At 48.1% G+C, this 24,688-nt stretch overlaps 1 protein-coding gene across 1 annotated transcript in view; it reads left to right on the forward strand.

Moving 5' to 3' along the window:
• STAT1 (signal transducer and activator of transcription 1) overlaps positions 1-22,543 on the forward strand; it is a 38,963-nt gene extending 16,420 nt beyond the window's left edge. The window contains exons 10-25 of the mRNA XM_080799518.1: positions 62-220; positions 1,777-1,869; positions 3,345-3,404; positions 5,645-5,674; positions 5,764-5,857; positions 6,992-7,033; positions 8,262-8,345; positions 8,919-9,017; positions 10,302-10,437; positions 11,798-11,847; positions 12,553-12,647; positions 13,416-13,561; positions 15,265-15,450; positions 16,489-16,564; positions 17,470-17,572; positions 21,371-22,543. Coding sequence (XP_080655644.1) covers positions 62-220; positions 1,777-1,869; positions 3,345-3,404; positions 5,645-5,674; positions 5,764-5,857; positions 6,992-7,033; positions 8,262-8,345; positions 8,919-9,017; positions 10,302-10,437; positions 11,798-11,847; positions 12,553-12,647; positions 13,416-13,561; positions 15,265-15,450; positions 16,489-16,564; positions 17,470-17,572; positions 21,371-21,385 — 1,468 coding nt within the window. The 3' untranslated portion in view covers positions 21,386-22,543. The remainder of the gene's footprint in view (positions 1-61; positions 221-1,776; positions 1,870-3,344; positions 3,405-5,644; positions 5,675-5,763; positions 5,858-6,991; positions 7,034-8,261; positions 8,346-8,918; positions 9,018-10,301; positions 10,438-11,797; positions 11,848-12,552; positions 12,648-13,415; positions 13,562-15,264; positions 15,451-16,488; positions 16,565-17,469; positions 17,573-21,370) is intronic.
• Positions 22,544-24,688: the final 2,145 nt, after the last annotated feature.

Genomic DNA, 24,688 nt, shown 5'->3' on the forward strand with positions numbered 1-24,688 from the left:
TGCAGGCCGGGCGGCTTGGAGGTGGCTTCTGATCGAGGCCCCGCATCTTGTCCCTTCCCAGGTTCACCGTAGTTGCGGAGAGTCTGCAGCAGGTGCGTCAGCAGCTGAAAAAGCTCGAGGAGTTGGAACAGAAATACACCTACGAACACGACCCTATCACAAAAAACAAGCAAGGCCTGTGGGACCGCACCTTCAGCCTTTTCCAGCAGCTCATTCAGAGGTGACTTGAGGGGACTCGCTTGCATGTTCTGCAGTTATTTTACTGGGGGGAAATTTCATGGTGATTCAGGTCGTTTAAAAGTTTAATACGTTGTGTAAATTGTTTTAGGACAGTCACATCTTCCTAAATGCCTTGCCCATACCGTCCACTCTGCGGCTCTTTGTTCTTGTGGCCAGCCAGCCTGGTAACTCACCCATTCTCCTGCTCCCTCCGCTGGGGCCAGTCTGTGCCGAGACCTGCCAGTCTGTCCTGGGGCGATTTGTCCCCTCCTTCCCACTCCAAGGCCCCATGTGTTTCAGGCTCTCAGATCTTCTTGCTGAACTCGTGCACAGTCACCTCCCAAACATGGCCCTTCTCAGCCCCTGTGACGCTATGCTTCCCCAAGTAGTGTCCAGCCTGGCTCTTTGTCACCTGCTCATCCAGGCAGAGCCCGTCAGCTTGACACTTGGGCCCCAACTCCCCAGCCTGGCCCCAGCTGACCGCTCCAGGGGTGAGCCTCCCCACACACCTCATTTCCAGGCAGATCTCGTCCGCACCGACTCCAGTCACTTTGCCGTGCCTCTCCTGTGTCCTCTGCCCCCCAGCCGCCTTCTTTGAACCTCATCTCAACATTGTAAGCTCCTCAGAGTTTCAGCTTGTGTCTTGTCGTGAAATCTTCCCAGCGCTCCCAAACATGTTAGCTCCCTTCTGGATCTGCCTGGCTCTTTGTTCTTCTCCCATTCTGGATTCATTATGTAATTGTGTGTGGATTTCTGTCATCTGTGACATGAACTAGAAGTTCTCGGAAGATAAAGATGTGCCATTGTCCTCTTTTATCCCCGACAAGGACCTTGTAGAGTGCCTTGTTCATGGGCAGTTGTTCCAAGTATACTTCATAGGTTAATGCACTGGGTAGAAGGATAAAGTTCACACTGCAATTTTTTTTTTTTTTTTTGTGCTAACGTGACGTAATAAAAAAATACCCTCGGTTCCCTGTGGCTCATGTCCAAACAGCAACACCTCAGTGCTGTAATTTTGAAATAGCGAGGATATTTATTTCCTTGGGTTTTGGAATGCAAATATGATCCTTTTTTAAATGGAAATTCATATTTGGAAGTGTTTATTAGATAGTAAGTATTACCAAACTGTCTCACTAGAAGTACAGTTTTCTAAAGGATCCTGAAATAGCCATTTCAAATTATGGTAGCAAGCGATGTGTTACGCGGTTCGTTTTCAACTATAGTGAAATTTTTTTTTATTTTTTGTTTTCATTTATTTTTATTTTTAAATTGAGATGTGATTGGCATACAACATTCATCAGGTTCAGGTGTAGGACATAATGATCTGAACTCATATATATTGTGAAGCGATCGCCACAGTGAAGCCTACTTAGCAAATTTGGTTCTTCATGCAAATTCGTGCAGCTCAGGGTTTTGCTTGTCAGAGGTGTCACAGGTCACGCTCTGATCTCACGCGGAGTGCAGATGTTGTACGGATGTGCCCTCTAACCCCCCTCCTGTTGGTACTGCGTCAGCCGTAATGGAAACGCTAATCTGCACTTTGCTTGGAATTTACAGCTCATTTGTGGTGGAAAGACAGCCTTGCATGCCAACTCATCCTCAGAGGCCGCTGGTCTTGAAGACCGGGGTCCAGTTCACCGTGAAGTTGAGGTAACCAAGATGAGACAGAAACCCTGTGCCTTGAAGTGTGTGCTCTCCCCTGCTGCACGACACGGTCGCGGAGAGTGCTTAGAGGAAGCAGTGGTGCAGTAGGCATTTCGATGTGAATTCCTATTTAGAATATCTAAGAGTCCATTTTTTCTATTAAAAGAAATAGAAATGTAACAGATATTTATGTACACACACGCACACATGATTTCCCCCTGTAAATGTCATGCGCATTCACTGTAAAAAGGAATTCAAAAGGGCAGAACTGCATCTAGAAGACGCAGAAGTTCCCAGCAGTTTTGTGCCCTCCTGAGAACAAGCTGGTAACCTGGGCTTTACGTAGCCCCGAGACCACATGCGTGTGTGAATATGGACTCGTGACTCATTTTTCTGGTGAATGGGGTCATAGCTTTTCTCAGTGTTTCAGAGTTGTCTGTGATCTAGATATCTGTAGATCACTGTGGCAAACAGCCTAGTGGCAGTCCTCCCTCCCGGAATTCTCTCCCTGTCTACACAAATATGGAAATAAATACAGTTGTGTGTGTGTGTGTATATACATATATTTTCATACAAAGATACACACATACATAATATTACCTGCAGGATTTTAGTTTTGAAAACTAAGGTTCTGCTATACGTGTTGTTTTGCAACCTGTTTTTCTCCATGATAATAAAGCGCAGAAGTGTTTCCATGTGAGAACTTAGGGCTGTCCTTTCTCTGTCAAATAGCAAATTTCTTTAGCTGTTCTTCTCCTGGTGAGCAGCCGGGCTCCGAAGAGCTGGCCATAGTCCTTCCTCCTGGGGTGCCACTCAGTTAGGTCCCGGTGAGGTTCACTGGCTGCTGGTGTTTCAGCATCACACCCAAGCACCGCGGGGGCCGAGAACCCACAGCTAGAAGGGGCACTAGAAGCGCAGCCCCATCTGCCTGCACCAGTAAGTGGAGCGGACTGGCGAGGGGCTCCTGCTGGAGGTCTCCAGCTCCTCAGAGAAGACACGTGCATGGCTCCCAAAGCCCTTCCTTCGCCTTTCCACACCACCTGGAATGACCATAGATGTTACCCTCTCTTTCCTCATTATGGGTCAGAGTTATTTTTTTCCCAACAGAACAAACATTAGATACAAGTTTTAGTAAAAAGTACATTTGCTACTTTTTTGCCCATATAATTGTCCCAAAGTAGAAATTTTGATAGAACCCAGTGTTGGCAAGGCTGTATAGGGAAGCAGGGACCCTCACTCACATTTGGTGGGAATGGAAACGCTGCTCTTTCTATCAGAATTTAGTGCTAGAGCTTTGCCCTTATGCTGCAAATGCACTTAGAAAAAATCCCAGTAGACGTATGTGGATGTCGATGCTATTGTTTGTAATAACTGGAGGGAGCAGAGGTTATTGACATGGCCACCCGTAGGGAGTTGGCATAATAAATAGACTGCAATAGATAATTTTTTAAAGTAATAATGACTTTTATTTTTCTTTGCAGACTGCTGGTGAAGTTGCAAGAGCTGAATTATAATTTGAAAGTCAAAGTCTTATTTGATAAGTAAGATATCTTTTATATTATCTAAGATACACACACTATCGAGATGCTGGTTTTGTTAACCGGACATGGACTGATGCGCTGGGGCTATTTCTGCTTGGATCGCAGGAGGTTTAAATTGATGGCTCCCATTTTGGACACTGGGAGCCTCCCCTAGAGCTGACAGCAACAAGCTGGTGCCTTCTCAGACTATAAACAAACGAAAGCATGGGTGTGTTTTATGCCTGTGAGCTTGCACTGATCAAGTCTGGAAGCACTGGGCCTGGCCTGCCACCCCTCCTTCCTCCTAGGCCAGCCCCGAAGAGGAGGGGCCCTTGGGCTCGCACCAGGCTGAGGACTGTCTGGTGCAATGATTCCGCGGCCATTGTGGGTTGTATCTGGAATGTAGCGGACAGCATTTTGCAGAGACTGTGTGGGGCCTGCTGGATCCACCCTTGTCCTGACAGCAGGGACCCAGGAGTGGGCAGGAGCTCTCACAGGGGTCTAAACGGAGCAGTTCTATCCCATTTGCCCTTGGACGCTAGACCTGGACTAGTCCTGAACTAACCACTGGCTCCCGCCCCGCCCCGCGGATTTTTTTTTTTTAAAAGATTTTATTTACTTTTTATTTGACAGACAGAGATCACAAGTAGGCAGAGAGGCAGGCGGGGGGCGGGGGAGCAGGCTCCCTGCTGAGCAGAGAGCCCGATGCGGGGCTTGATCCCAGGACCCTGAGATCATGACCTGAGCTGAAGGTAGAGGCTTTAACCCACTGAGCCACCCAGGTGCCCCCACCCCTTGATATTTTTAATGCTTTTTTGTGTGTGTAACGTACTCGTTTAGCAAGTTTCAAAACCATTTATGATGACCCAAGGCATTTTCCTGCGGGGTTTTGTCTTTCTGGTCTCGAACACTGTTCTTCGCTGTGCTCTGCGCCTTTGTCTTTCCTGCCATCGGCTGCAGTTTCTCTGTGTGTCAGCTTTTGGTGCTTAACACATCACCCCAACACGTCAGGCTTAAAACCCAAAAGCTTATTTCTCTTATTCTGTGGGCTGTAGGTGGTCTTTCTGGTCTGGATCAGCTTGATTGTTGCTGGGGGTGTCCAGTGTCTGAGGTCCTGGCTGGGATAACTGGGCCCTTCTCCGTGGGGTCCTCAAGGGGCTAACCTGGGCTTTTTTGCATGGGGACGGCATTCCGGGTGGGTAAGAATAGCCACGTGCGATGCGTGCGGGGGTGAGACTTGGAGCTTGTGCAGCATCCCTCCCGACCATTCTGTTGGCAGATCCCAGTCAGAGTCACCTGGAAGGTTCCAGGGACAGGGAAATACACTAGTATCTCTTGAAAGGAAAAGAGGCAGATGTGGCCATTACACTGTGCTCTGTCTCTCCTTTGGTTTTTTACTGCTCTTTTGTCCTTTCTCTCTGTTCCACTCTGGGTTTTCTTCTTAGCTCTGACAAGGCACTATCACGTTATTCCTTTTTCTTTAAGTTCCGCGCCCCCCGCCCCCCACCCCAGAACTGGGGACAGTTGGTCCCTCACATAGCTAATGGTGATTGTCATTCACAGCAATGCTGAGCTTCTCGTTGAGCTAGGAAAGGTCGCTGGCCCATGTCACTGTGAGCGTGCTAATGATGTCTGGGCTCCGCCTCTGCTGACGGGTACCTGGGAGCCCAGAACGTGACAGAGTCAGCACGGCACTGATGTAAGAGGCCAGGCTGCTCAAGATTGAACCTCAGATTTAAAACTTAAACTTGACCGTTTCCCCCAAATAATTGACTCTTCTGGTCCTTTCATAAAAGCATTAAGGATCAGAGAGACTAAAAAGAAGGATTTAGCTATCACGCTGGAAGTTCCCTAATCGCACAGCTGCGACGGCTCTCTGCTGCCCGCGCTTAGCTCGGGGCCTCACACAAGGCGGGCGACTGCTCAGGGAACAGGCGGGTGCGCTCGTGCCCTTGCACCCGTGGTCTCGCTCACCACTCGCAGTGTCCTGCATGGTGGGCGCCGGTAGCACCACATCTTACAAGTGAGACATGTGAGGCCCGATGGTTTATTTGCCCAAGGTCACTCAGCAATCCTTGGCAGGGCTCGTGTGGGTCGATTGGGGGTGGGGGGCCAGGAGTTAAAGCATAGAAAGCCCACAGGTATAGATTTTGTGTGGTCTTTTACTCTATTGTATACTTCTGGATTTTTGTTAAAGCTCGTCTCAAACTTTAAATGCACATACATGATTTTATATATATATGTGTATGTTTCTTTTTCAGAGATGTGAATGAGAGAAATACAGTAAAAGGGTATGTCAAGCACCTTGTACTAGATTTTACTGTCTTTGTTTGTCTAGAAGTTCCAAGCCTTTTAAGTATTTCTGCTCTGTATTGTCTAGATTTAGGAAGTTCAACATTTTGGGCACGCACACAAAAGTGATGAACATGGAGGAGTCCACCAACGGGAGTCTGGCGGCGGAGTTCCGACACCTGGTAGGAGACCAGCTTTCCTGTTTCTATGGGTTGTGTGTGGCTTAGTGGGACCCATTTTCAATGGAGTGGCACCCGGTTCGCTGTGTGATGTGGACGAACCCCCTGGAGAAGGCTCTCTGGAGTGTGTGGCTGCTGACTTGACGCTGAATCTTCATTTCTCCTCCTTAACTCAGGCCCGCTCTGTGCCCCTGCTCTGCCAGTTTCTTCTCCAGAGATACTTTCTAGGGCACAGCCGTCTCGGCAAAACATTCCATAACCCGGTGTACATATGAGTGACCTGTGTGCCTGGTGCCTCTGCGACCTCGGTGATCACTCACTCTGGTGTCTCATAGTTTCCTCAGAACTGACTGTTGCCCCCACATCCTGCCTGCTTCTCCCTGCTCCAGGTGTGGCGGACCCCCGGAGTCTCTCCTCGGCCCATTATTCATTTTCTCCTTCCCGGCGGTCTTGCCCCCGGCCACTGCCCCCACCGCTTTGTCTCCAGCGGAGTCGGCCCACTCCGCCAGGCCACAGAAATCCCGCAGGGGATTTTAAGTGCCTTTTGCCTGCCTCTGTGAGGTGGTTCTGACATGTTGCCCCCGACCCTGGTGTGCTCCCTGGGCTGGAACCTGCAGGTAGGGTCACTGGCAACAATTCCGTAAGCCGGCAAATTCATAGTTCGTGAAGCTAGACCTTATGTGAGAGCCTCAGTCCAGACGTGGGAGTCGCACAGTGCCCAGAGCTGCTCTCAGAGCTCCAGAATGCTTCCATTAAAACCTCAGGGATTGAAGTCCTCTTGGGGACAGGCTTAGCTGTGCCCTGAGCGGGGGGTGGGGGGACCCAGGGGGAGCATGAAGCAGTTAATGAAAGTTAAGGGGGATCATTCAGAAAAGCTTGCACGGGGGGAAGGGAGCAGGCTGTGATTCCCTGGGATCCTTCCATGTTCACGTGTGTCCGCATGGTGTCAGGGAGCTGGAAAGGGGCACTTCGGCTTAGGAGCCCACACAGGGGTCATTTCATGTCTTGTTCTGCATTCTGAAAATCATTTCACATCCTTTATTCTTTCTAAACCGTGACTCCGATCTGATATGTAGATGAAAATAGCAACTATGAGCATTATCATGCCATTTACTAAGGTGGTTTCTTGTTCTGTAGCAACTGAAGGAACAGAAAAATGCTGGCACCAGAACTAACGAGGTGAGTCCTTCTCTGTTTTGAATGGTCTCTAAGAGGCAGGTGTGTCCAGGCAGGTTGGCTCAGTGCCCCTGCACCTCAAAGAGGGGTCCAGACCCCGCAGGGGAGAGGATGAGCTCTGAGACAGAGTGTATCTGTAATAACAGTAAAAACCCACTGCCTTCATGCTTTCTGTTTGTCAGATGATTTCGCACACGATGTCGCTGGGCCCTCCCAGCGGGCTCCTATGCTACTCACCTCTCACATGCAAAGAAAGTGGATCCCGGGAAGTTTGTAGGATGTAGCTAAGGGTTCACGGGAATTACTGTGTGAGTGGGAACTAGAGGCTGGTTTGGGGACTGCCGTGCTGAAAACTGAAGCGTGGCAAGAGGGTTTTCTCACCCCTGCGCTCTCTACCCAGAGGCAGCGTCGTTGCGACAGTTTCCTTTTTATAGCCAGATCCCTGGGGAGGAGGGATGACTGTGATGCGTTAAAAACTCAACTGTGGACAGAGGACAGAATGTCTGGAGTTGGTTTGGTTTGGAACGATTTCAGGCTTTGTGCCCACGTAGCAGGCGGTCCTCGCAACCACACCCAGCAGAGGTTGTGTGGAGGAGTGGGGCAGACGCCGCCCGGGCCACACGGACACACACCGCTTAGCCTGGGTTTTGCCCTTCACTCTCACCGTGACCTCCCGGCTCCGCTCCTGTGAGCAGAGAGCGGCTGCTTCTCTCCCGTTCTCAGTTGCTGTGGTGCTCCCAGGAGATAATGTGTAGGAAGGCACTTAGAAAACTATTATATTTCTACACCGGGGACTTGCTGACCTGCCAGGCTTATGCAGTTCAGTCCTTCCAGTAACTAATCCCGCCTGGAACACGTGTCTGCTCCGCCAGCTCGCCCAGGGTTGGAGCCGGACGGGGCAGCAGGCGGGGCGGCTGAGAGCCGGGAAGCTTCTCGTCACCAAGAAACCCATGAGAAGCTTCTGTTTCCCTACTGACATTTCATTCTGTTAATCTGTAACCCTGGCCAGGCTTTCAGAAATCTTGTCCTTGGGAGAACATGGAGATACAATAATTGAACCTGGGGTACATTCGTGAAAATGGGAATTTTTTTTCTGAATTGCCTTTGGTTGGTTAGCAGTCAGGCTCTCTGCAGCCCTTTTTAGTCCTTATGAGGCCCCTGAAAGTTGCAGGATGTGTTGACTGAATCACTGTATTCCTTTTTTTTCCTCTTTTCCCGTCTCTCTTTGAAGGGCCCTCTCATCGTTACTGAAGAGCTTCACTCCCTTAGTTTTGAGACCCAGCTGTGCCAGCCTGGTTTGGTCATTGACCTCGAGGTGAGACTTGCATGGTTCAGACCTGGGAAATTTTATTTCTATTTCTCAGTTTTTGTTTTAGACATATTGACTTAATTGCTAAAAAGGATGATCTTTCTCAGCTAATACTATCTTGATGTTAACTGAATGGTTCAGGAAGCTAGAGAACTGAATTCAGCTTTAAAAAGCTGCAAACTAAAATGGACATTGGGGAGGGTATGGGCTATGATGAGTGCTGTGAAATGTGTAAACCAGACGATTCACAGACCTGTACCCCTGGGGATAAAAATACATTATATGTTTATTAAAATAAAAAAATTAAAAAAAAAATAAAAAAATAAAAAGCTGCAAACTAAATGTTCTAGTTGAGGTGTCCTATGTTAAACTATTACATGAGGCAAGGAGACTTATTTATTAATTGAACATAGAATGAAAAATAAGCTACGGACAAAAGTTAACTTTCCATTTTTAGTGTTCAAATATAAAATACATGCAAATTTGCAAATCACCCTTTGCTTAGTTTTAAGGCTACACAGTGGTCTTCAGGTGATATTTCTGTGATTCGAATGATTTCAAGGTCTTTATCATTTTTAGACGACCTCTCTGCCCGTCGTGGTGATCTCCAACGTCAGCCAGCTGCCGAGTGGTTGGGCCTCCATCCTGTGGTACAACATGCTGGTGACAGAACCCCGGGTATGGAAAACTCATCTCCTTTTGCTCAGGCGCTAACCATCATGTGGCTTCTGCGCATCTCACAGTGCCCCTCAGGGCCAGACGTTGAGAGAAAAGTGACATAGCAAGTGCTTTCGTTAAGAACCTTCAGTAATTCTGGAAAAGGGAAGCACCTATATGTATTAGAAATGAGAATTGTGGTTTTCCTTCTGTAAGAATAAGCTCAGGGAATAGATTTCCTATAACTTTTACTGTGGAGGAGTTGATTTATTGCTTTTCTTAAGAAAGTGTATTTATCTGCTCAATCAGCACGCTCCATTCTTTTTTTTTTTTTTAAAGATTTTATTTACTTATTTGACAGAGATCGCAGGTAGGCAGAGAGAGAGAGAGAGGAAGGGAAGCAGGCTCCCTGCTGAGCAGAGAGCCCGATGCGGGGCTCGATCCCAGGACCCTGGGATCATGACCTGAGCCGAAGGCAGAGGCTTTAACCCACTGAGCCACCCAGGCGCCCCAGCACGCTCCATTCTTAAGTGTGCATGCTCACTGTTAAGCACAGCTGATTCTCATTATTCCCTGCACTTACATTCTTTTCTTTTCTTTTTTTGCTTTTTTTTTGCACTTACATTCTTGAAAGTCACTGTGAACACTGAATTAGCGAACACTGAATTAGCAAACGCTGAATGATGGCTGCTGGACCTGTTGATAAGTGGCCTTGTTTATGTATGCTTCTGTTCAAAGATGCCTTATCTAACGCATCTGTTTTTGCATTCACATTGAGCTCAGGCCAGCAGCACTGTAGCTCATGCCTGATTGAAGCGCATCTAAGTGCTTGTATTTGCTCCATGAGGCGCATGGCGGCCATCTTGCACTTAGGAACATCAGGCGGCACCGTAGTGCTATCCTTGTGACCATTTTAAAAATGAAATTTTTAAAGAACAGAAAAAAAAACCAAAAGGCAAAGGACACTTGCTTGAGGTATGAGAGCTGAAACAAGAAGGCAGTTGCGTAGTCTGACTCTCCTGGAAACATCCACGTCGGGTGACTCCAGTCTTTCACCGCTCTATTCATGGTGTCCACAGATGACTCCAGAAGTGCCGCGAGGAGCCATTTGGGGGTTAAAGTAACTTTGCATAAGTAGATTGAATTCACGAATGTGAACCTCCCAATAACGAGAATCAACTGTGTTTCTCTTCTGTGAAAACTTGTGTGTGTCACAGAAACTAGAACTGAACTTCGGGACAGATCCGGGTCTGAGGGCCTTGCTTGGGACCGACGGCCTAAGCTTTTGGGTATTTTTTTCTCTAGAATCTGTCCTTCTTCCTGAACCCACCTTGTGCACGATGGTCTCAGCTCTCGGAGGTGCTCAGCTGGCAGTTTTCTTCTGTCACCAAAAGAGGTCTCAATGTGGACCAGCTCAACATGCTGGGAGAGAAACTACTCGGTAGGAACTTTCTCCATATAAGAAAACTTAAATTCATAAAAATATCTCGACTTGTTCCTTTCCCCTCTGCTCTCTCTATTCTGATCAAGGTAGAAGAGTGTTTAAAAAAAAAAAAAAAAGGAGTCGGTTGGCTTTCCCAGCTACAGCTTGTTATAGCTAAATGAGAATTATAGCTCACCTTGGAAGTAGGTTTAGACCTAATTTAAAAAAAACTAAAAAGAATCATATCCTGATTATTTCTGGTTAACATTACTGAGCAGGTTCTAAGAGAAATATTTTTGACTTATGTAAAATGTATTAATTATGGCTAAAAGAAGTTCCTTGATGAGAAAAATGAAGTCTTACTAACCTAAAAATTAGAAAAAAGTCCCTAGCATAGTGAGAATAAGTAAGGTCCTGGGGCCACCTACTCCATAGGATACACCCAAGGCTCTTATCTCAGGGTCCAGGCCATGATAGAGAATTCCTCTTCAATAGCTAATGTCATGGATTTATTAGTCTTCCACATAAGGAAATCAAAGACCGACTAGCCTCAATCTTCAATGAATGAGAGTATCTGAACTATTTCTTTAAAAATCCATAGGCAAGTTTTTTTTTTTTTCCAGATTTGCTTTCTATATGAAGAATTGTGTATATTGCAAACACCAGTAGCCTCTTCCTAACCAAGTAGCTCTCAGTATGCCTTCTTGTGGCCCTGTAGCTGTCACAGTAGGGGGTCTTAGGCCATTTAATAAGATGTAAGAAATCACCTTATTCCATTTCCTTATTTGGTGAGAATTAAGACAGGTATCTTTTCTGCCTATAATGGCTTATTTGTGGTTCTCTCCAAAGAGAGATGATAGCCTCAGACCTTCAATGGCCTGGGCTGCTTTAATTTGTGAAGTGGAGAACCCCTCGGCCTCCTTCCCCTCTCTCATGTCTCCCACTTGGCTTTTGATCTATATCGGCCTCCCTCAGCCCATGTCTAGTTTGGAGAAAGGCTGAGGCAAATGCCCAAATAACATCCAAAATAAGCTTGGACAGTCAAGTGTCAGTGAAATAGATCACCTAGGGGTGATCTTGGTCTTAGTTTGAAGCTTGAGAAAGCTCCAAAGGACCTGTGGGAGAGAAGCCTGCTGAGGAAGGAGGCGGCGGCCCCGGGGAGATGATACTGCATAGACAGGGACCAAATGAAGGCTTCTCCAGAAAGTACAATTAATTAGCATCAGTGTGTCTCAGAGTATCAACCATGTACCTGGGCTTTCTCTTCTGGGTGTTAGCCCTTTGAGAGGATATACAAGAGCCATCTTGGTTAGCCGGTCTAGCAAAAGCTTCAGAGTCCATTTCTGTTTCCTGAAAATGCTTATTTTTATTTGGTTAGGTCCTAATGCTGGCCCCGATGGTCTCATTCCATGGACAAGGTTCTGTAAGGTGGGTACTGTCTGGGTTTTCTATGCTCTGAGTTCCCTCTCTGTTGAGGTTCTCCTGTTTTTTGCTGTGGTAGTTACTTATCTTTCTGCTTATTTTGGCATGTTTGCCCCTGGCCTGTGGAAACCCGGGGGCAGGTTGTTTACTTTCCTTCAGTGCAGAAGGTCAGTCTCCAAGTGTGAGTCTGACAGGAAGCGCCTGCGTGTGTGATAACATTCTTTCTATCTGAAATGAGCCTTCCGTTTACCCACACCGGTCCCTTGCCTGGCACCATTTAGCCCGTCCATGAGAAATGCGTGGTCTGTGCCGGCTTGGACGGCCCGATGGGCCTGATGAGTTTCCCCAAGCCTGCGCCAGCAGAGGGACCAGTTGGAGGGAATAATAAGACCCCCCTGGAGTGGCCGGACAGTGCTGACAAGCCCACGCTACTGGATTTTACTAGCAGGAGGGCAGCTTCTGTTCTGTGATTCACCCTGGAGGTCGTTCCCTGGCTGGTTCACTACAGTTTAGAGAGGGAAGCAGAGCCTGACCTGGGACAGAGCAAGCGAGCATGGTGTCTGCCTAAGGGGAGGGGTGGCTCAGTGGGGGTGGTGTTAGTTTTGGCAGCTGGTCACGCTTTGCGAATTAAAATCCGATGGCGGGAAGAGGCATGGTAAGTCACTATTTTGAATTTCTTTGTTCCTAATGTGTGCATTTGTACACTTGCAGGAAAACATAAATGATAAAAATTTTCCCTTCTGGCTTTGGATTGAAAGCATCCTTGAACTCATTAAAAAACACCTGCTCTCTCTCTGGAATGATGGGTAAGGGCCATCGATCAATTTATTTTTTAAACGTAATTTTAGCACAGGCTCCCTACTGCAAGGCCGAGACCCACCTGGCCTGGACAGGCCTCACAATTCAACAAGACCTAAGAGCATCTCATAGGAGTGGATGCTTCCGGGCTGTCCTGGCGGGGCTTCATGATAGTGGAACCTCATCAGATTAAAATTACAGATTATGAAAGTTCATAATCTATGGATATGTATTTTCAACACTTAAACAGGACTTTTTGAGTGCCATTCGTGCATTCACTCGTTGAACAAAAACTTCTTAAGCACTGATTTACTGTGTTGCCACTAGGAAGGAAGAAAACCCTTTTTACCTCAGTCAGTGGTTTTTACTTTACTTAACTTACCGCCAGGGTCAGTTGCTGTTTCAGCAAAGGCTTTAACTTACCAGAAGTGGTAGAACATGGAAGGACAGGGTCCGAGCCTTCGTCTCCGGTAGGAAACAGGAACTCGGACATTTTCACGGCCTTGAAAAATCAAGGGAAACAAAGGGTCCTCAAGTGGACACGCGGGGCCCCTTCGCGGCCAGTAGGTGCGGGCCCATCCCCCGGCCGGGGCGGACGACGGGCTCGGACTTCCGCACACGCAGGCCCAGGCCGAGCGCTACCGGAAGTGGCCAAGCGGGCGATTTCCTGCGCCTCAGACGGGCTCCACGTTTGCACCCCGTTCTCTGTCGGGTCTCCGCAGTCGGCCTGGTTCCCGAGCCGACGCTCAGCGCCCCTCCTCTCTGTCCCCACGCAGGTGTATCGTGGGCTTCATCAGCAAGGAGCGGGAGCGCGCGCTGCTGAAGGACCAGCAGCCCGGGACGTTCCTGCTGCGCTTCAGCGAGAGCTGCCGCGAAGGCGCCATCACGTTCACGTGGGTGGAGCGCGCCCAGAACGGAGGAGGTGAGCCTGCGCGCATGCGCGCCCCGCCGGCCCCGCCCCTCGCGTCCCCGCCGCAGCCCGGCGGCCGTCCAACGCGCCCTCTGCGCGTCGCCAAGAGGGTGTGGTACGTCGCCAGGAGTATTCGTGGGTCACTGCCCGGGTGGGAGTGGCGGGTGAGAGACAGACGAGGCCGGGTGCTGCTCTTTCTGCCCCGCCTGCTTCCTGTAGGGCGAGGACGTGCGTCCGCGTGGCTGCCTCGCAGTTTCGGAGGCCTCTGCCCCCGGGGCCACGCGGGGAGGCCCCCTTGGAGGCGCACGGCCCCGGCAGGCTCCGGGTCAGGGGTCCTGCGCGCCCCGCGCCGCCCTTGGCCCCCGCCCCGGCCCCGCGTGCACACCGAGCGGGGGCAAGTCTGGCTTTGTTCTCGCGGGGGTTTGCGCTCCCTCAGCTGCGTTTGCGGCGGAAAGACGCCCAGCGCCGCCGCGCGCTGCCCAGGGTTGGGGAGAAGGCCCGGCCGCGGAGAGGAGACGGCAGACACGGCCCTTTCCGCACTTACTCTCAGTTTGCCCCCGCTGAGGGAACCCAGTGGCTTCCCGGCCTTCGGGGGACAGGTGCGAAAATGGGGCATACTTCAGTTCTTTTTTTTTTTTTTTTTTTTTTTTTACTTAAAGATTTTATTTATGTATTTGACAGAGATCGCAAGTAGGCGGAGAGGCAGGCAGAGAGAGAGGAGAAAGCAGGCTCCCCGCTGAGCAGAGAGCCCGATGCGGGGCTCGATCCCAGGACCCTGAGACCCTGACCTGAGCCGAAGGCAGAGGCTTAACCCACTGAGCCACCCAGGCGCCCCTATTTTTTTTTTTTTTTCTCCTAATGAAAATTGAGGAATGCTGGGATTAGGGCTGAGGGTAGGCGGTAGATGTTAGAAGCGGCCTTGTCCATCTTCTCCAGTAGTGCCTTTCCCGAGCTAAGTGAACGAAGGAGCCGGCCAAGCTGGAGGCAGAGCTGAGGTCCTTGGCATCCAGAAAGCTTAGGCGGGGCAACACCAGCTCCAGACCTCTGGGACCCTGGCAGCCTGCACATTAGGGCAGAGTCCCCGGAGCACCCGAACGGCAGCCTCCGGAATGTGTGCACCCAAAAGTGAGCTTCTGGGTCTGTCAGGAGGCGGCATTCAGATGACGTCTGGGAGTAAAACCACGAGTAAATTAAAGGGATTTATTGCATTAAGGATTAGAAGAAAAAGTAGCAAGTAGGATCCTTTTTTTGTTTAAAAAATTGGTTTCTGGGTATTGCATTAATTATTTTAGTAAAAAATTACTTTCTTCAGTCTGAAAAGAAAAGCAACTGGCGAGTGAGCTTATTTTTTATTAACTTAATCTGTGGCTTGAGCCAAGAAGATCCAGTTAGTATTTCTGTAGCTGCCCACAGGTGGGGACATCATTGAAGACGCAGGCTACCGAAGATGTTTAATAAACCTCTTCTTGCCAGGTTTACCAATCTCAGCAAATAATGACAAGGGCAGTGTTGTTGCATTGCCTTTATGTTTCTTGTTTCTCAGAAAGGATTACGATTCGTTCAGAAATGAAGCAACATGCTGTGTTATAAGTCCTATATCGTGATTAGTTTTTACCAGGTTTGCTCAAATCCACAAACTCTGCAATGTTTTGCTTTTCTCCTCTGTTGTTTTGGGATTAGTCCATGGGACTTACTTGGATCTTCTTCTTTTTTAGAACCTCACTTCCATGCCGTTGAACCCTACACGAAGAAAGAACTTTCTGCTGTTACTTTTCCTGATATTATTCGCAATTACAAAGTTATGGCTGCTGAAAATATCCCAGAGAATCCCCTGAAGTATCTGTATCCGAATATTGATAAAGACCATGCCTTTGGGAAATACTACTCCAGGCCAAAGGAAGGTAGGTGGGGGAGTGAATGGTCACCGCCCTTATGAGTAATAGCGCAGTTCGCTCATTCCTGGTATGAGGAGGTTCTCACTTCCTCACTGTCCACAGGTTTGCTGGAGCCGGGGTTTAATAGCACACACCACCCTTGGCTTCCTGGAAGTGCATGGCACGTGCACAAGCTTCACCCTTGCTGTGGCATTAACTCCCTACTTTCTTTTGAATCATTGTAAGCAGGCTTTCCAAAGATGGTATAAACTAGTGTAGCTGAAATATAACATGTTATTTGGCCTGATACAGACTGTAAGAAACGAACAAAGAATTTGGTGTTTTAGGAGTGTTGACAAGGTCCATTTCTGGTCTTGCGTATTTATTACATTATTTTTCCACATGCAGAGTGGTAAAAGGCGGGAAGACCATAGCCAATTGATTTAGACCAGCCTGTTCCTGTTAAAATTGGGAAAACTAAGGCCCAGGAGAAGCAAAACTGTTCATTTAGGGTGATCTGATTAGTTTATGAGATTGTGTTATTCCTAGTGATTGTTGTTAAGAGCAGACCTGACCTTAGAACAGGTCTCCCGCTTCTTCGTCTTTACCAAATGCATTTGAGAACTTTCACGTTAGGTGCTCTGGTTTGAAACATGCCAACAGAGCTTTTTATGTTCTAGAACCAGAAATCTCAATATCCACACAGTTGCTTTGGGAAGAAGTTGCTGCTAGCTTTACCCTGCCAGCCGTGTATATCGTATCAGCCAGGCTAGGACCACTAACCCAGATACAGCTTTGCACATTTTGTGCTCCAGCTTCTGTAGGATTTCAAGCCTGGGAAGGAGAGAGCCTGCAGCTTGACTTCTGTCCTGAGCTCCTCGCCTTTCCCTCTTCCCACCAGAATTTGAGGTGATTCAGGCAGGGAAGTCACAGCCCCATAAAGCTACAGGACCCTAACCTGACTGTTAGGGAAAACAGTAAAATTCTGATCAAAGAGAACATTGATCATCTGTCCTTGGGTAAACCCTGCTAACAGAAAGTTGTACCTGATGTGTTTGCTTCTAGCCCCAGAACCAATGGAACTCGATGGCCCTAAAGGAACTGGATACATCAAGACAGAGTTGATTTCTGTGTCTGAAGTGTAAGTGAACACAGAAGAGAGCCATGTTTAAAAACCACAGGCCAGCCCCGCTCCTGCTTTCTCATTGTAATTGCTGCTGCCGCCACCAAAGTTGGACTTGTTGGAAAGATCCTAACTAGAGATCCTGGTGCCACTGCCTATCAGAATTTTACTGCCTTTATAAAAACAAACAAACAAAACAAACAAACAGAAAAACTCCAAAAACCCTAAACACCACCACCACCACCCAAGGTTGTATTTAAGTACCCCCCCCAACTGATATTTTGAAAAAGTATAAATAAAATGAACAAAAATGGATCACAGTGGGAAAGTAGTTCTTTTCAATCGAGGAAAGGCCAAAGTGGTGATTGAGATACATTTTTTTCGCTCGCTTTTATTTTGTTGTTTCATTTTATAAAAGGTAGAAAAAAAATTGGAAAAGTCATTGTCAGTTATTTGGCCCGCAGCACTGTCTTGGGGTGAATGGATGTAGCCTTCATGTAAAAACACTCTGGATCAGCTTTATCTGCATACAAACCTCAAGGTAGGGACGAGGGACTCCCCAGACATTCCTCCGGAGCTTGGAAGCTTGGAGCTTCTCGGCCCCGAGGCATCGGCCTCACAGGGTGACGCGCTGTCCGCGCTCGCCCGCACCTTTAACCAGGCAGGAGCGGCGCAGGTCCCAATTCTGGCTACTTCTCACTCACATCTCTAGAGTCCTGGACGTTTCCCAAGGGGCTGGACTGGGGACAGGAACCTCCTGCGATCTGTACTTTTCCAAGTGTCCTGCACGAGCAGATGCCCTGAGCCAAAGTAAAGATCTCCAGTGACAATTCGTCACAGGCCGAAGACGAAATGTCCAAGCTGGCACCACCATGTTCACGATCTCAGTGTTAACATTTCCTTTTCCTCTCTCCCCCTTCTAGTCACCCCTCTCGACTTCAGACCACAGACAACCTGCTCCCCATGTCTCCCGAGGAGTTTGACGAGGTGTCACGGATAGTGGGTTCTGTCGAGTTCGACAGTATGGTGAGTACCCGGTGGCGATGGTGTCGGCTCTTGCCGAGCAGGTGTCTCTGGGGCCGGGAGGACACCCGCAGCTGCTCGGCTTGGCCGCGGGGTATCAGTAGCAGCCTCCGGCAGAGCCGTCGGAGGCGCGTTTTAGATCAGCCCTAACGAGTCAGAGCCTGCTGTACTTCAGCTTCCTCGTCACCAGGATGCCTTGTCCCTGGCACTCGGCACTTCCCAGAAACTAAATGATATTTCAGGTATTTCAGAGTTTCACCTCTGCCCTTTGAAGTTGTCCTTGCCGAAATTTCATATGTTAAGGAACTACCGTTTCTCTGATAAGAAAATGTTTTCCTTCGGCCTGTTATTTCAGCACCGTGTCTGGATGCAGGAGTGTTATTTTTAGGGAGAGCGAGGACTGATGCTTGGCAGTTAGCAGTCCTTGGAGGCTTTACCAGCGATAGGGGAATCGTTCCACCTGCTTTGTATTTGAGGACCCATCTGTGCTGCTCGCAGCTGCGGTGGTCGGGCGCTTGCCAAGAGTAGCAGGTTCTAGGAGTGAAAGAGTTATGAGTGTCACGACCAGAATAGGAACAGGGTTGTCTACAAAAGAGAGAATCTGTTGCCTTTGAGAGAATATTTTTCAGTAAATCAAATAGTATTGTTTGCCTGTCGGGCCGAAATCCTTCCTCTTGAAGACTTTTTTGGTTGGCTGGAATTTTGCTGACACTGTTTAATTTGGAGCGCTTTTCCATGGGAAGCTGTCCCAGGTTATTTGTTAAAATGTGTTCACTCCTTTAAAAAAGTCCTGCCTGAGTTATTACCATCCTTTCTTCATCAGTTTCTTGTAACTGGTACCTGGCACAGACCGTGTGTTCAGAGGGCGAGGCGGGAGGGCAGGGAAGGGCGAGGTGGAGAGGGGGTGCCACCCTTCACACGCCTGGGGTCATGTAGCCGTGTGTGCATGTGACGTCAGTAACATCTGTTGAGAGTCAAGTTTCCGGTATGTAACTTTTCTCTTGATCCCTTTTTCTCACCTGGAGAAGCCCAGGCTGAGACTTTTAGAGACCTTGATTTCTTACACCTTCTTGATTGTTGAAAATGAAAAAAGTCACTTTTGTTCCTGTTGGCACGTGTAAAATGAACCTTTTCTGTGGGCAAGGATTCCTCTCCTGTTGGAATGTAGCCCTCGAGGCTGCTATAAAGTACTTTCTAAGGGCAACACAAAAACGGAACAAATGCAAAGCCCTCTTCCAGGAGTGTAAGGTCTGTTGACAGAACCACAAAATGGCTGACCTGCTTTCGTGCCTATCTTTGTTGTTCCCGAGCAAGGTCCATTATCATCACAGTCAGCCCCAGTACGATTGGTAGGTGAGACGTTCTGTGTACCAGGCACCCCACCAGGAGTGACTTCATCCGTCTTCACAACTGCCTTCTGAGTTAGCTGTTACCGTTCTCAGTTTTACAGTGTGGGAAAGGAGCCCCCATCCCAAGCTGTCCAACTTGACTAAGGCCAACCGGCGAGTGAGTGGTGGAGGGAGCACGGGCATCCAGCCGGTGGGTCTTGCGCGCGCAGGCCGTCCCCTCGCCTGGCATGCCTCCCAGAACAGCAAGAGCTTCCTTTCCTTCCAAACACCCACCGCAGAGAAACTGTTTGCACAGGACTCACTAGGTCTCGTTCCAGTTTATTAGGACAAAGGCAGCGTGGCCTTCAGGCGGGAAGCCTGTGTTTGGGATTCGGAAGTCAGGGTTCCAACTCTGTCATCACCATTATTCCCCTTGACCTTAAGAAAATAAGATGGATTCGTTGCGTCCATCCGTGCAAGCGTGTGACTGACTTTCTCGGTGCTCTTAGAATGGTACTGGGAGAGGGATTTAAATTCTCTAAATGAACGCGAGGAAATGGACACCCCCCCCCCCCAACAGCCATTCCATTCCAGATGATTTCATTCATTTCATTTGTAGGGCAAAAGAAGTCTGTTTTGCACACCCACACGCTCGTGCACACATACACAATCTCTCTCCGGGTTCAACCTTTAGAAGACTGAGAGAGCTAGGAGAGGTGATAATACGGACAAGGCACTGGCTGGACAAAATAAAAGTTGGATTAGTCCCCAGACTGGGTGGACTCTACTTTATCTCATATGATCTGTTCTTGACCTTGGCCCTGACTTCCAGTCAGCGTCTGCTTTCTGCTCCTGGCGGGAGAGCACATGCTGTGAAACAGAGCGGCCTCTCCCGGGGCCTGCTGCTTCAGCCTCATCGACAGGTTGCCACTCTGGACTAGGGTCAGGACCAGGAGGGACCGCGGGCCCCTGAGGAAACTGTCCGAGAGAGACAGAGCACCAGTGTTTTCTTCAGGATGACTTGAGTATTTGTTTAGTCTGGATTTCCTGTACAACAAACTTCTTCCTCAGGGACTACGTGAGAACCAGTCTCCTCTCCTGCCGGCCTTTGGCAAAGCTGATAATAACAACAGGAACACACACTGACCATCTCTCGCTCCGTCGGCTGCACTAGGCGCTGCACACGGTCTCTCATTTAATCCTTCCATCACGTCCTTCTGCCAGGTCCTCTTAGCCTGCTTGGGAAGGGCAGGACCTTGAGATTTAGAGAGGCCGGGTGAGAAGCCCCAGGCACACATGCCAGTAAGAGACGGTGACAGGGTATGGATCCAGGCTTTCTCTCCCTCTCTCTGTCTCTCTCTTTTTCCCTGTCTCCAAAAGTCCACTCTCTTAAGTACGCATTTCAGTCACACACTGAAACGTAGGGGCAAAACCTTCACTGCGCTTTTAATCCAAAATAATGTTCATAAGAGCCCACTGGGTCCTACCCATCATTGAGCACTTAGGATTAAAAATAATGGACTCATTGTAGAAACAACTATAAATCATTACAAATTCTGACTTGATGGTTTGGGTCACTCTGTGGCTTCCTAAATAGGTATTAGAGGAATTCTCCAAAACCTTAAAGGGGCAGTTCCCAAGAGGCTTACAGTCTAGTCCTGTGTTTCTCTTGGTATTCTGGGAGCCGAGTAATTTTCTGTTTCAGAGGGCTGTTCTCTGCCTTGTGGAATACTTAGCAGCACCCCCGGCCTCTGCCCCCTAGAGGCCACTAGCACCCTCAGACCCAAACCCAGTCATGATGATCAACCATGTCTCTAGACGTTGCTGGAGCGCAGACCCAGTGCTGGTGAAGAAGAGCCCCTGGCCTTTGGGGAGAGCCCGGCAGTGGGGGGAAGCTAGGAAGTCAGGGGCAGGCTGGGATTCCTTGGATGCATAATTTACTGCCCACAAGGTGCGCTGCTCCGGGTAGCTGGGCAGGAGGCTCTGCCGGGGGGGGGCGGAGCAGGGCTGCCTCCAAATTCTGTGTCTCTAGTGTGTACCTGAAAGGCATTCATTTATTATTCCCACTGCGTGGCCTTTAAGGAAAGTCGTCATCTCCCCCCATGCCGTCCTCCCTCGGGCACACAGCTCAGCTCTGCCTCGCTCTTGCTTTGTGGGAGCGGATTTGCCACGTTGCTCTGCCCCCAGACTTGCATAACAGCAGAATGCTTTATGCGGCCTGGGTGACTGGACAGAATTAAGCCGGCAGGCTGCAGAGGAATAATCCATCTGCTTAGATGGTATAAAAGTTCTCGATTAGTCCAGGAAAAAGGATAAATAGCACATGTGAAGGCCCCCCAGTGTCGTAGTGGTTATTTGCTGTGGAAGTGTCTTCCTGCTACCCCATTGTAGAACCGATGAGCCGTGTCAGATGTGTGCGTCTGCCTTTCCTAAGAGCTGTGTAATAAACTTAACCACATTTTATCTCTTACAGATGAATGCAGTATAGAGCATGAATTTTTCTCATCTTCTCTGGCGACATTTTTCCTTCCCATCTGTGATTCCCTCCTGCTGCTCTGTTCCTTCACATCCTATGTTTCTAGGGAAATGAAACAAAGACGAACAAATTTGCTGCAACCTGTTGATAGCAAGTGGATTTTCCCCAAATTCAGAAACATCTGTTACTCTGAAGGGCTTCATGCGTCTAAAGAAAGGTAAAATTGGAAGGCCCTCTCTGTAGTGTGGGTTTTACAAAGAAAAATATCCAGATACACTGAAAACGTCAGGGCTAGAATGGGAATCCTTTAGGAAAGGTGAGAAGTTGAGCAGCATGTAAAATGCTGTGCACAAAGTCCGTGCCTGGCTGCTGTTACAGGCTGTTGGATAGATCACACGGTTACTTAGGGAACTTCTTGATGTAGGATTGGCAGATTTCTATTCTAGAGAATTTTTACTTGTTCCCTCTGCTGCATATATGGCTGGAGGTTTTCCGTCCGGTTACCTATGAAATCGTTCCGAGCTAAGTCACACAGAATTACATCAACTGTTTATCAAAGGTAGCCATCCTGTATCTGCGCAGGGGGTAAAAGTTGTGTTCTTTATTTTAGTACGTTTCCACGCTGGCCGTTTAAAGCTGAAAGCAAATTCTCTCTCTTGGGAGACTTAGCTTTTCTGTCTGTTATGGCTATATGATACTGGCTAATATCAGTAGAAGGAAATACGTTTTCCGGATTCTTGAGTAGTTTTTTTTTTCCTGTCTAAGCCTTTATGTCCAAAGCTGAAAGTATCCCGCCTTCATCGCAGTCACTAGTAAATGAAATTATCTTCACATTTCTGTCATGGGAGCCAGGCTATTAACAGCCACTCTCTCGAGACAAAAATCCTGTCACTCTTCAAAAAGTTGAAGTTAATCATAGATCTAGGCCAACTCAGAAATTTAGTTCATGTTTCTTAAATGGGTTAATGTGGCTTTATTGTTATTAGCTGGTATTTAGTCTTAGTCATGAAATTTTCAAATTGAGAAGAAAAAAGAGTGACTGACAAGTAATTAACCAGAGATCGTATGAAAATCAAACAATTTGAGAACTCGTCCTATGTAACTGCATTGAGAATTGCATGTTTTTCAGTGATGATGTGTGTCTCTGAAAAATACATTTGCAAATGGTTCCATCATCTCTCCTGTGCTTTTTCTAGACTGCTTTCTGATGTTCCGTGAAGCGTATTCTGTTACTCACCATCTTCCCTCACTAGCACTGACGCCACGCACGTGGCTTGGTGGGGCGGGTTTGGCACGTTCTTCCGTAGAACGTTCACAGACAGACGGCTGTGTCTGTAGCTGCGCCTTCATTTCCCACCGTCACCACCACAGTTATATTAGTAAGCAAATGCCGTATTTTTCTGGTGGGGATAAACTTTTCTCAAAGTCTATTTTAAAAATTTAAACTATCTATCGCCTTAAATACACCCTGCACGTGGTACTCCCCTCCTCTCAGTTTTTATGTAAGACCGTGTGAACCTGACTGGCTTTGTATTGACTTTTTTTTTTTTTTTTAAGGATTTTATTTATGTATTTGACAGAGATCACAGGTGGGCAGGGAGGCAGGCAGAGACCGAGAGGGAAACGGGCTCCCTCTGAGCAGAGAGCCCAATGAGGGGCTCAATCCCAGGACCCTGAGATCATGACCTGAGCCAAAGGCAGTGGCTTAACTGGCTGAGCCATCCAGGGGCCCCTGTATTGACTTTTTAGGTTGAAAGGAGGAGGGAACAAAGAACAGAACGTTAAAAAAAATATTGTTTCTAATTGTCAGCATTTTAACTGTTTGGTGTGTTTGGCCCTTTGAGAACAACCTGGCGTGGTTTCATTTTACCGTCCAGCCAAGAGATTTTGGTTACTTATGAGAAGTATTGAAACTCTAGTGTTAATCTCTTAGAAACAAATTTGGCATAAAGATTTTAAAGGTTACTGGCATTTATGTGTAGGTTTGATGTTTTTCCCATTTTCTTCTTACTTATGATCGAACATACAAACGCGTGAGTCCGGATTTCCGAGGAAGGCTGGTGACACCACGGTTCCGAGCACCGGCCCTTCTTAGCCTGCTTGCGGCCCAGACTGCTCTGGCGGGCGGCTCGGTGGGAGGGAGCAGGTGGGCGGCAGTTCTGCCACGAGCGGCAGGAGCGCCGAGAAAAGCAAACAAACCAGAACAAGTGCTTTGGTCTCGATGACCACAGCTGTCTCCAGATGCGCAAATAATTTGGCAGTTAGTTTGAAATATATTTTGGTACTGCTAATATAAGTTCTAACTTAAAAACACATGGAAATGGGACTCTTGTCTTGTCTCCGAAGCCACATCTCAGACCCACGTCCCGAGATCAGAGGGCCTCTTCCTCAGGAGTCACTGTGCCCACGCCAAAAGGGGCCATTTTTCTCCAAAGATGTTTTAAGCTAGAAAGCCATGGCCTTCTCAGAGTAAAAGGCACCCTGAGCTGGGAGAAAAAAAAAATCATGTCATGAAAGACATAATCACTACTTAAACATAAGTCTGCCAGCCTTGACCTAACTATTGTTTGAAGAGTCGTCAGGGGATAGTGGTGTAGGCTTGAATGCTGGCATCGTAACAGATAGGACCTTTCTCATCTCTGCATCTGCAGTCTTCACATCGGGGAAAAACAGTTTCTTTATAATAAACACAGAGAACAGTATTTCTCCAGTAGGTAAGGCCCTGCCTAGCCCTAAGCTTATATTCATATATATTGATCATTCTCATGAGTGACCATGTAGATCCTGGCTTAGGGATGTTGATGAGTTTCAAGAGTGCTTCCAGTGTGGTTTTGTAGAGGGTTTGATAAGCACGGAGCTTTTATACACCAGCTGAGAAAGCTCTCTCCTCATCAGATAGGAAGGGGATTCCTGAGATGGCAATAAACGATTGAGCTGTTTATTCAGCATTAAATGACCAGAACCGACTTAGTGCCTGTAAGCTACAGTGGAGTATTAAGTGAGTAAGCAGAGCGCTCCTTTCACCTCTGCCTGTCCCGGGAGAAACTAGAAATTGTTTTGAACACGGTGGTACCTACTGTCTGGACCGGGATGCTGTTACCAGAGCAATGGGTATCTCGCCTGAGCGGCTTCTGTTGGGCAGTTAAGACTCACTCCCTGTACTCACTGTACTAGTTCATCGAATATTACCGAGTACCTGCAGGCAGCCTGCACTGTTCTAGACGTCTGGGAAACGTCGGGAAGCAAAACCAAAGAGCCCTGCTCTTTTGGATCCCGACGTGAGATACTGGATCATAGGTTCTAACTGCCTTACTT

The sequence above is a fragment of the Martes martes genome, assembly GCF_963455335.1.
Source record: "Martes martes genome assembly, chromosome: 3".
Lineage (NCBI taxonomy): Eukaryota > Metazoa > Chordata > Mammalia > Carnivora > Mustelidae > Martes > Martes martes.